The sequence below is a fragment of the Mytilus edulis genome, chromosome 14 (assembly GCF_963676685.1).
Source record: "Mytilus edulis chromosome 14, xbMytEdul2.2, whole genome shotgun sequence".
In the NCBI taxonomy this organism is placed as follows: domain Eukaryota; kingdom Metazoa; phylum Mollusca; class Bivalvia; order Mytilida; family Mytilidae; genus Mytilus; species Mytilus edulis.
In genome coordinates, this window is record NC_092357.1 from 37,300,484 (window position 1) to 37,312,839 (window position 12,356).

Genomic DNA, 12,356 nt, shown 5'->3' on the forward strand with positions numbered 1-12,356 from the left:
AACCAAACACAAATTGAAGTACTTTCACAGTATTCTTATACCAAAAAAAGATATTGAGGTTATAAAACTGTATGGAAAAGGAAACCACCTATATTTAATTAAGTTAAGTGCCTTCCATTCCCAATCCCGATAAATTTTGTAACATTACTGAAAATTGAAATTTTGAAGTAAGTAAATTTGATTACCTCCCCTTAAACAAGTAAGACCGGATTATATACTCAGGTAGTGTTTTTCACAGGTATTATTATGTACCCCAAAACTTTACTTTGCAGGGGAGAATACCAAAAATGCACAATAGTTATTCACACCTGTAATTCTTTATGTAACCACTGTGTGTTGTCATATAATTCTTGTCGTACTTCAGTTAAAATTGTTTCTTTCAGCTAAAAATAAAACATAATAATTATGAAAAAGTTATTAATAAGCAATTAGTGAGACTAACTTTTATGTTTATAGAATATAGTATTAAAACAAATAGTTTGGTCATTCTACCACTGTTTTATTGCAATCTATTTGAAGTTTATGTTAAAACAATTTCAATTTGCTATCTTAAATATAAATGCATTAGAAGAAAAGGGTATTAACATGTAAAATCTTAAACAAAAATACAAGAACTTTTGTTTCGTATGGTAAATGGGATATTTTTAAGGGTTGATATTTTCACAATTTCAATTCATTAACTTTCAGCAGGAGTTCAAATTATGCATAAACAAAATAATTTGCACTTGCTTGGGATAATTTTGCATATTTGAGGTGAACCTGGAAATAAAGGAAAATGACTAACGCATAGAAACTCCCTTGCTTACAGAAGTCATTTGTAGTTTGTGTGTGTCTTTTTTATTGAACAGCCATAATTATCTACACTATTTCAATAATTATTTTCTAAATATTTGAGTTATCTCCCTTTGGCTGAAAAAACTATAATCTTCAACTTTTTTCCAGCGTTTCTGTTTACTGTCTGACAAGTATCCTATTTTGATAATTCTAGGGAAAAATGCATAAAGAATACTTTTGAATTTGATGACTTTGTGCAGTCTTTCTTTAAAAACCTAAAACTGGATTCTGGATTTATTGGCAACTGCCAATGATTATGTACAATTTAACTTTGTCATAATACAAAATTTATCAAAGAATAACTACAATTTATTCAATGCGCCATGTAAACTTACCTCAGATAAACTACTGCTAAAACTATGTTCAGAATCTAGGTCTGAGATTGAGCCTCTTGGTTTGGCCTCTGATAAACGCTGTGATCCACTAGACCGCCAGGTGGCGCTGTGGGTTGTTTCCATGGTTTCTTCATCTTTTTCCGTAACCATCTGCTGTTGATAAGATTGTTCTCGTAAAAGCTCAGTCATCTATCAAAAGTAGAATATAGTTTAATATTTGTGCATTTGCCTTTATAACAAGTGAAAATCTTGCACAACCCAGATAACCCATGTAGTTTCAGACCTCAAATAATTCCCTTTCTTAACAGTCCCGGAATATAGCTCCAAAATGGATATTTCTTCCTCCTTTTCCTTTCTTCTGTTTTCTATGATTGATTGTTTGATTGTTGGTGTTTTAACACCTTTTAAGCACCACTTTTTGGCTATTTTGTAGAGGCCAGTTTTTATTGGTGGAAGAAGCCAGAGTCCCTGGAGAAAACCACAGACCTTCGATAGGACAAATGACTGTTTTCTATGAAAAGTTTACTAATTTAATGGTCCTATAAGTTGCATATATATTGAAATAAATAAAACAGTTCCTTGGTCAATATTGCACAAGAATGTGCTTGATCTTAAGAAAATTTTAAAACTCTTGTCACAACAATTTACAATCCAAGATGGCCTCCTTACCTTTCTGATAACATCCAGGGCTAACATTGGATTATAGTTATCATTGCCCATGTTGATACCATCCAATCTATTGGCTAAAGTTTCTTCTGTCAGAAGCATTTCCTTACGTAATTCTCCAAATAAATACTGTAATTCCTGGACATCTTCCCTGTAATATGAAACAAAATATGTGAGGAATATAAAATAAGGAAATAAAGCTTGATTGCCTATCTATTTACGAATACAGACACAAGGATATATGTTTGGTAGTCAAAAATAACAATGCAATATCCCTGATTTATGTATTCAATTTTTGAGAGTATCTGTATGAACATAATTTTTACCAAAGTATTATTGTTCTTGGTCTAATAATCACAAACTATTGTTTATACTACAAGCATGAATGTGACTTAATTCAATGCAAAATTTCTGCACCTTCTCAATAAATGCCAGTGACAATCCCATTTTTGTATACATCAACGAATAGGACACAGCTTCAAAAGGCCACTTAATTTAATTTATGGGATGAAATATTTGCCACTGGACACTAACAACAATCAGTCTTACCTATCACTGTATGAGAGATCATCTTTTACAAGTTGTGTCTTGACGAGGAATTGAGATTCCATCATATTTAATTCAGCTTTATATCTTTGTAGGGTATGCTGAGCAAGTTTGGTTTCTTCTTCTAATTGCTAAAAAAATATACAAATACAGCTGAATTTATCATACATTTTCATATAAGTATGTAGAAAATGTGTACTTTGTTGAATATTTAAATTTGTTGTTAACCAGTGTCTCCACAAAAGTTGGTATCCTATGAATAATAATAAAAAAGTATAATTTGAGAAGATTTCATTCCAAAAATTCTATGCCATTTGTAAATATTATTCCTCATTTGATTTTATTTAGTGTCTTAAACAACATTTTGAAATATCTGACCATTAGAAACTAAACAGGAAATAACACTTGAGATAAACAATGCTGAAATCTGATGTTCAGTAGTTGTTGATTGTTGTTGTGGTTCATAAGTTGTTTTTTTATATATATAGATTAGACTGTTGGTTTTCCTGTTTGGATGGTTTTGCACGTTATTTTTGGTGCCCTTTATAGCTTGCTGTTTGGGTGTTTTATTTGAGCTGGTTCAAGAACTTAAAATTTCATCAGTTGCTGTAAAAAAAAATTCCCATCGGTAAACATCTTCTTACCTGATGCTTTTTAAGTTGTGTCCATTCCTTTACACTAAACTTTGGTACAAATCGGATGTTACCTTTTCGACCCTTTGAGTCAGTCTGAAATAATAGAGGAACAAATACAGTACTAAATATAATATTTCAGTTTATATAGTATACCTTTTTCTTTCTATGCTTTTGTACTTCATTTGGAATTACTGTTATATGATTTTTATCCAAAAATATTGAAAGTGATATATACTTATAGAAAACAGTGAGTGCATAAAATTTTTTATTGTTGTTTTTGCTTGAGTTTATTTAAAATCCATTCAACCTGCTTGAAATATATTTTGTTGCTCTTATCATGACTGCCAATATTGTATTGTATAAGTGCATTTACCAATCAAATACATGTATGTAACATACTTGTATTAATATAAAAGGCTTGACATTCACTTAGAAATCTATTTACCTTACTTAGATATCTACATAATTGAGTTCAAAGTCCAAGTGCAATACTTGCTGAATCAGCATTATAAAGATGTGTAGATGTGTAGTAGATAGACATTCTTCAAGATGGATTTAAAATTAAAATACATGTAGTAAGCGCATGTGAAAACCACTATTGGTAGTTACATGTAGTTACAAGTTTGAAAATAATTGCTTGTCTGAAAGATTTTTTAAGCTATAAATAAACCACCTAAATAAAATGGTTTTCATCTATTAAAGTTGTGTGATCAGAAAATCATAAAGAAAACAATAATGTATGTGTGGTCCGGTCCCACTTACATTGTAGTATACCAAAACTGATTATTCAAAGTATTTTGGACACATTGAAACAGCTAAAGGACATATCAAACTCTAAGAAAGCATGCTACTGACCAAATATTCTGTTCAGCAGTACCTTAGAAGAGGGATGACAATATATTTTAAACAGACGGACAGACAAGGTGATTGCATATTGGACCTACTCCTATAAAGGAATATACATTTTAATATCAAATGCAGATGACTCATTATGCAGATATTTTTTGGAAATTCTTAGCTCAAATTGTCAGCCAAAAGAAAGGCAGCCAATTCAAAGTATCTACTTAGCTTGAAGGATACATAGACCAGTTTCATCAGTTTGATGCAATTGCAATTTACACATGCCCTAAAAAGGGAGATAATCTAACAAGGGAGATAACAAGCTTACCTTGAAAGACACTGGTTGATTGACAAGCTTCATAAGTTTGTAATATTCTAAACTACCACTGGATGTACTAGAAACACTATCTGTCTGAGAAACAAGTGAAACACTAGATAAATTAAGGTTACTATCACTTTCTAAATGTTCTCTGTTGGAACCTGTCCGTCTTGGCACTGAGCCAAAAGCACTAAAAGCTGAAAGACTTGTAGGAGATGTACTGCGAGGAGGAAGTTGATTCGGAAAAAATGTCTGCTTAGTTTCCGCCAAATAAATAGAATCTCGTATACTTCTTGAATGCCCATGTGGTGTGGATAATAATTGCATCGGAAAGTCGGTTGGCATACTACCAGCTGACTCTGCAAACATGATTGAATCTCTTATACTTCTAGAATGACCTCCATGAGGTGTGGATGACCTTGGAGGAAAGTCTATTGGCACATGGCTGTCTGATGCCGCCCGCTCTAATGGATAATTTGATTGTCCACGGTGACGCCGCATAACTACAACCTCATCATTTGCCTCTGAATCAGTTGTATCCAAACTTTGACTACGTGTTGGATGACCTATTTCTTTATACAGATGGGAGATAACTCTTGGCTTGCCAATTTTTTTATTTGGATTTGAGTTGACCCAGTTTTTAGGCAGTTCAATCGTCAGTACAACAGATTTATTATTTTCGGAATAAGTCCCTGAATCATCTCCATCTCGCTCATGTAAATGATAACAAATATTTGGTGCATGCAAATATTCACTAAAATCGTCAGTTCCGACAGCAATATCAACTTTGGATGAACTTGAAAAACTCTCAGATCCTGATATATCCAATGAAATGCTTTGTGTTCCATCAGGAGATGTAACACTCATTTTGGGTGCACTTGATTTGGTAGGTAAAATAGTTATGCTACTTTTGAAAGTCTGGTCACTTTCTGTACTACTACCAAGACTTGATACCTGTAAGAAAACAAGAATATTTAATCATATTAAATTTCTTGGAACTTGTTGTAAATATTAATATTCTAACACTCTTACCTGTAAAAGATAATAGGAATTAAAAAGATTTCAAATATTGATATTTTATTAGGTAAAAGTTTTTTTCTGTCAAAAAAGGGCTTTAAATACATCAATATCAGTTAGATTATGGTTACTGTGATATTTATAACAAATTTAAAAAACGTTCACCATATCTAAAAAAAAAAGATTTCAGGTGTATGAAATAGACAATATATCTGATGTTTATACTAAGACAAATTATGTAAATACGTACAAATAAAACAATATCTGTAAATGTTTCTGGCAAGTGCTTTATTTCATCCACTGGTTTATTCATAAGAGAATAAGATTGACTGATCTTTGGTGTTTAACACCACTTTGTTTCAGCACTATTGGGTATACATGTATGTTGAAACTCAGATTTTACTGATTAAAGAAGTTGGAGTGCCCAGAGAGAATCATCTACCTTCTGCAGACAAATAGTCAATAAAGGTACCAGTCAAACACACCTGCTATGAGCTAATTATAGAAGATTTTAATATACCCTTTGTATGACAACAGGTTCTGGCATCACATTTTCCGCTTCAGCAAACCCACTGCTATCGGACTGGACACTTTCTATTTTACCAATCACTCCTAAACCTAGAAATAAAATAACCAGAATGTGAAGTAAGAATAAAAGAACAGGTGCTCTTTAAACCTGGGATCAGCTTTTTTAAAAATATAGTAAAACAGGTCATCATCAATTTCCTGAAATAAATAAAGAATGTGTCCATGGGACACTGATGATGGTCTAGCTTGCATATAGGGGCATAACTCAAGAATAGTAAATGATGCCACAAAAATTTGAACCTGATCTGTATTTTGTTGTAATATAAAAATGCAAGAACATCTATCAGAAATCATATTTGATCAATAAATCTTACCAAAATGATTTATGATTGCTCCCCAACTTTCACCCAATTGTTCAGTAAACTCAAATGAGTTTGATATATTAAGGAAATCCTGTGCCATCACATTTTACATAGTAAAAGCTTCTTCTCATTAAAAACAGCATAAAAACAATATCTTTGGATGATTACAGTTTGATTTTGGTCAATGGAAATGTATTGTATTTTTAAGGTTACAGGTGAGTGGATTTTACCATGGTTGGCTGGTTATGTTAATTTGCATGACTGATTGATATCCTATTAAATAGGTTAACTGCAGCTGCCTTATTTCTTAAATTATTTTTTTTTCTCTGAAAACCTTACACAATTGTTACAATTATTAGGTGACAAAATTTGTCACTTTTGGTTGTGAATTTCTGGGTCAATTAATTTGTCATGGTTAATTGAGTACATTAAATGCAGGATCAATAACTTGTGTACAATACATACATTAACAATAATGTCAGGTGTAATATTCAATATGTAAAACACCTGCTGTCAAATCATAGGTAATTTGCTTATTTTCAATAATGCTCTGACAGTTTGTTATAAATATTTTTTCTTGTTTATATTCCATAAAGTCAAAGACGACCCCCTTGTAAATAAAAATATAATAATAGGAAATTTGGACATAAAGCAATAATCAAGGATTCATAAACTAATATTTTATTCCTTGAATCAATCAATCAATAAAAAGTGATTTCTTTTTTTCACTTCTTCATAGCATTACATAATATTTTATTTCATAGTAGTAAAATAATTCAAGTTATCTCCCCTTTTTTATAAGATGAATTAAAATAAATCTGGTCATTGATAAAGTATCTTAGCTAAAATATATTAAGTAGCATTTTTTTCATCCTATAATTTTTTGACAACATCCGGAAGGTATCTGAAAGATCTAATAACTATTCACCTATCATAAATCATCATGTGATGTACTCCTTTATTAGAGGAAATTCATATATACAGATAAAATTGTTAAAACAAGAATGTGTCCATAGTACACGGATGCCCCACTCGCATTATCATTTTCCATGTTCAGTAGACTATGAAATTGGGGTAAATACTCTAATTTGGCAATTAAATTAGAAAGATCATATCATAGGGAACATGTATACTAAGTTTGAAGTCGATTGGACTTCAACTTCATAAAAAAATACGTCGACCAAAAACTTTAACCTGAAGCGGGACAGACGGACGAACGAACGGACAGACGGACGAACGAACGGACAAACGGACGGATGAACGAACGGACGCACAGACCAGAAAACATAATGCCCCTCTACTATCGTAGGTGGGGCATAAAAATTCAGCAAAGGCAGATAGTTGACTTAAGATCAATAGACTATGGAGCATTGTGTAGCTTTTTATATATATATTTCAGCAACCAATTCATCTTGTCTATCTCAATATGGCATAACTAAATATGAACAATTTACATTAATATACAAATATCTCATTTCAAAATTACCATTATTTGGACTACTTTTATCATATTAGTCATTTTTGTAAGCTGTTTTTATTTTCTAATTTGAATTGACGTTTCAGTTTATTATATACACAAACAAATCTAAAATGCATCTAATTTTGAGAGTTATTTATTTATAATGATACCTCAGGTTTTCCTAGGAACAAGGAAGATAATTCATTAACCATTACCATATTTTTTTTAAAACAAGGGAGTTAATTCGCTATCCTTTTTTTCTAAGAAGGAAGATAATTCGTCATCACTAACCTTTTTTTTTTTAAAGAAGACAGATAATTCCTCAACTATTTACTTTTATTCTAACTTTAGAATACAGTAGGTGTTTAATTATTTGCAATTTTAATTAATTGTGAAAAGAGAAATCTTTATTGAAACATCTGTATAATATAGATTCAGTATATTTTGGCTTGCTAATATAAAATATAAAAGTATCTTACCCGGTTTGTCAGTCTGTATTCCATCTACAGGGATCTAAACAAATTGAAAAAAATACATGTATAAATGTAAAATATACCCTTATATTCAAAATCAATTAAAATTTTACATAAAGAATGAGAAATTAAAAGAGGTAAAAGATACGATAGGGATAGTCTAAACTAAGTCGAAAACAAATTTTAAAAACCTTGGCAAGAAATGAAAAATTTACAAAAAGATGTTATAAATACATGTATATTGTAGTTTGGCATCTTTCACCAATTTTTCATATCGTAAAGGCTGTTTGCTGCTTAGGAAACTCAGGAAAGCACAACTTTAAGATTGTTTGCCTACATTGGGAAGTGATCTTCAGATGGTGAACTTTAAACACAGGTTTAAAATCAAACTGGAAGAGATTCTTATTACTCATAATCTAGAAGCTAAAACCATATGAAGCAAAAGAGCATGATTTAAAATCCCGAACTATTACTGAAAAATCCGAGAGCATACCCTTTACCTCAATTGTTAGAGGTCATGGGTTCAATCCAGGACAGTTCAGGAACAGTTAGGAAGAAATGTCTTATTGTTATACAGATCTCATTGAAGATTATAATCTTCTTATAGTTATATGCTAGTCCAAAATTATACAATCAAGTTATTTGCTAAAAACAATTCCGATATGCAAAATATCATGCACGCCTAATTTTTACACACTCACCATAACATTCAAGAACTCGTCATCTTTTACAATAAAAAATTTGTGACTGTCAGCCATACTGGTAGGTATCAAAAGCAAGGGGAAGTTTCAAAGCTGATTAAACGTTAGCTAAAAATTACTTTAACTACTTGAAATTTTACAAAAAATATTGGTTAATAAAAAAATTATTTTGAAAAAAATTCCCAATGCTTGCATAAAATTCATTTTCATGAAAAAAACTATTTTTCATTTAAAATTTCTTTCAAAATACTTTTGAGATGGCCCCTTTTTGATGTTGAGGAAGGGAGATTGACTTGTTTTAAGTGTTTCCTTTGTACAAGTAATTGTTACATATAGTGGTAAACATGAAACATTTACACACTTAAATATGTTTACTCATTAAAAATGTTGAAAATATCCTACCCACTCAGTATCATTAAAAAATCAGATGCAACAAGAATGCATGATACTTCCCTCCAAAAATCATGGCGAGTGGGAAATATTGTGTGCAACCTGGGAACAGTATATCTGTCAATATATATGTTCATGGTGCAACTGAATACACCTTATCGCTATTTGTCCGCCATTGCTGGAAATCACACAGGTTCCCGTAAAATTTTGACTTCATAAAACAAAATATCTGACGCCACAATGGAAAAGTGATTGTTGTTGACGTCAAAAGTTCAAGCGGCCGGGTCAGCCGGGATTAGCGATAAGGTGTATTAAAAAATAAATAGTTCATAGAAATCTAATTTTGGATTGTCAAAATAAAACCTTGAGATATGATGAGATAAATGAAAAATTGTCTAGATTTTGACCTTTTAAAAGTCCCTTAACTCTGCAATGAAAACTTTGAAAATGATTCAAATTACGGTAAAAGGTTTCTTGTTTTAAAACAAATCTTTTTCTAGAAATCTTATTCCAGCAGAAGTTTTAAAAGTGTTGGGATATTGAAATGATTCATTATAATTTCTAAACTTCTCCATTGATAACCTAGAAACTTAATTTAGGTTTCAACAATCTAAACATGCTAAGACATAGATCTAAGATGAGTTGGGCCATTTTTTGTAATTGCATTCTGGTCAAATATTTCATAATGATTCTACATATTTATACATCCCGGGGTTGCAAATGTTTTGTTTTGAACGGTCCATATGAACATGATGAAGGTTATTCTAGAAAGTGCTTAGAAAGCACAAAATTATGTATAAATTTTTAAACATACCTCATTTTCAGATTTCCTACAAAATTCATAGTTGTTGTTGGCCATATCAGCCTCGTTCTTTACACCTGGTACATTGATTTGCATTTCTACACCATAACGTCTTTGAAACTTTTTCCAACCTGATGCCGATTCAGGCTTCGACATTGACGTATTAGGACTGAATTTTTCTTTCTTAATACTTTCAGCTTCAATTAATTGCCGTTGAATACTATCTGCATACTCTGTGCCATTCTCTATAGAATTTTTTTTATCGGGCAAGTAAGATTCTGAATAAATGTCCACATCATCATCAAAAGATTCATGTCCCTTTAAAGTCGAAGATTTAGTTTCAAGTTTATGAATACCACTTGCAGTTAATGTGCTTTCAAGACTTCCTGTTCGACTAAATGGCGGAGATTGTAAAATATCAGTATCGTCACCAACATTATAACAGTCCTCGCTCATCATACGTTCAACTTGAGATTTTCTCTGAATTGCAGAATCTCGAGTAAATTCGGACAAGTACTCCTCATCGACACTCCTCTGAGAATCTTCTGTATTCCAGATACCTGAATCGGCAATGTTCATTTGTTCCGATTGGATGAGATAAGGTTCTGACCTTGAACTTCCATTACGACCAGTGTATCCAGGCGAATCACCACTATCATATGAATCAGTTGATGTTTCAATGGAGGTCATGCTTGGACGATAATTATCAGTACTAGATGATCTCCCCGTACCCACACTGGTACCAAATGAGTAATAATTTCCAGCACCGTTTTTCTGAGGGTCAAATACTTCATCTTGCTCCGGAACATTTTGAAGCGAAGAATAATTTCGAGATTTTGTGGCTTGGAATTTTTTTCGTTTTTCAGAAGCATCAAGAGACTGTGTTCTGCTTAATTTGTTCGCTTTAGCTTCCGATTCTGACCTAGATTTTTTTTTGTGTCGGTCATAAAATCCCTGTTGGGCTAGAAACTCCCTATTTTTAGGATTTTGCAATATACTTGGATGTTCTTCTGGTTTTTCGCCAAGATTATTTAAACTTTTTGCACTTGATAAAAGGTTAAGAAACTTCATGCCATGCATAACTGAATTAAGCATGTTGCCATAGTTAGGATTACCTGCCAAAACAAAACAAAAAAAAAGCTAAACTTAAAATTAAAGCAAACTAAACACACACTAATATTAAAATTATTAAAACACAAAATAAACTATGGTTAAAGTATACTTTGAAATCTATTACTTTTGTTGGTACCAGTTTTCATTGTCTTTTCGTGAATATGTAATTTCACGGTTTACAAAAACCTCAAGAAAAATTGAAATTCGTTAAATATTCTTATTCATTGTTTACTAAATGTATTCACAAAATCCATGAAAATTGGTATCCAAAAAATAATAATGAATTCACAGTATAAAACAAAACAGACTTTACTTAAGGTTATAATTCTATAAATAGGTGCAACTGAAGTAATAAATATTTGATAAATTGATAGTTAGTGTTAACTGCCACTTTCAGCGCTCTTGGCTTTATTATGGCAGCCTACTTTTATTGGTGGTCAGAGAACCCCCCACCGTTTCAGAAGGAAACTGTGTCAATTAAGTTTGCATACAAATGCTCGTGCCACGAATAAGTCATGTCAATTTAAAACTTTTGACAGTCCAGACCCCAGGCCTATAGTTTTTCGTGATAGATTTTTTCTTAATTTGTGAAAATCTATGACCTGAAGTTGATAGCTTAATTTTCTACATCATTCAAACTCTGATTGAAAGTTGTCCCATTTGCTATCATACAACAAATTCTTATTCATTGAAAATTTACAAAGTAACCTCTTTGCTAGCTGGATTTCCTTGACCAGATGATGTATCCATCATACTACCAACAAACAAAATTCGAATATATCAATTGGATTATTTGTTAAAAATTGTCAAGTTAAGTTGTTAACATTTCTAATAGCGGAAAAAAAGGAATTAGAATTATAAAAGATTAGAAGATTGCTTCTTTCTGACATGTATGAGATATTATTTACTTATTTATAACTGATAAAGGAAGTCCATGTTTTTGGCTTTTAAGAACATTGCAGTAATCCTAGATATACCAATTTTCACTAAATACTTTTAATAGAGTATGATAATAATGCATTCACATGAAAAGTACTAAATAAAGGTATAAAAACAAGTATATATATGTAAAACAACTAGTTTTGCTACAAACAAATTAAATCAATCAAAAATAATACATGGTTAAATATACTAAAATTGCAAGTTAATTGTAAATAAGGCTTTAATTTACACCTGAAATTACATGCTATAACTTGATCAAACCTGTCAAATTTGACACTTTTCTTTAGGAATTATTTGTTCAATGCTGCTGATTGTAGACATTTTTATATCACACTAGAACACACCCGTATATCGCGGGTCCGTGACTGAATTAAAGTATATAACTATGCGCAAG

The 12,356-nt window shown here is 31.5% G+C and overlaps 1 protein-coding gene across 3 annotated transcripts in view; it reads right to left on the bottom strand.

Annotated features, from left to right (window-relative positions):
* The window catches only part of LOC139502568 (serine-rich adhesin for platelets-like), an 87,934-nt gene that overhangs the window by 2,082 nt on the left and 73,496 nt on the right, over nucleotides 1-12,356 (bottom strand). For all 3 annotated transcript variants that reach the window (XM_071292072.1, XM_071292070.1, XM_071292069.1), the window contains 9 exons: nucleotides 9,920-11,022; nucleotides 8,021-8,054; nucleotides 5,713-5,810; nucleotides 4,185-5,129; nucleotides 3,026-3,109; nucleotides 2,385-2,512; nucleotides 1,839-1,986; nucleotides 1,170-1,358; nucleotides 309-383 (listed from right to left, as the gene is read on the bottom strand). In XM_071292072.1, coding sequence (XP_071148173.1) covers nucleotides 309-383; nucleotides 1,170-1,358; nucleotides 1,839-1,986; nucleotides 2,385-2,512; nucleotides 3,026-3,109; nucleotides 4,185-5,129; nucleotides 5,713-5,810; nucleotides 8,021-8,054; nucleotides 9,920-11,022 — 2,804 coding nt within the window. The remainder of the gene's footprint in view (nucleotides 1-308; nucleotides 384-1,169; nucleotides 1,359-1,838; nucleotides 1,987-2,384; nucleotides 2,513-3,025; nucleotides 3,110-4,184; nucleotides 5,130-5,712; nucleotides 5,811-8,020; nucleotides 8,055-9,919; nucleotides 11,023-12,356) is intronic.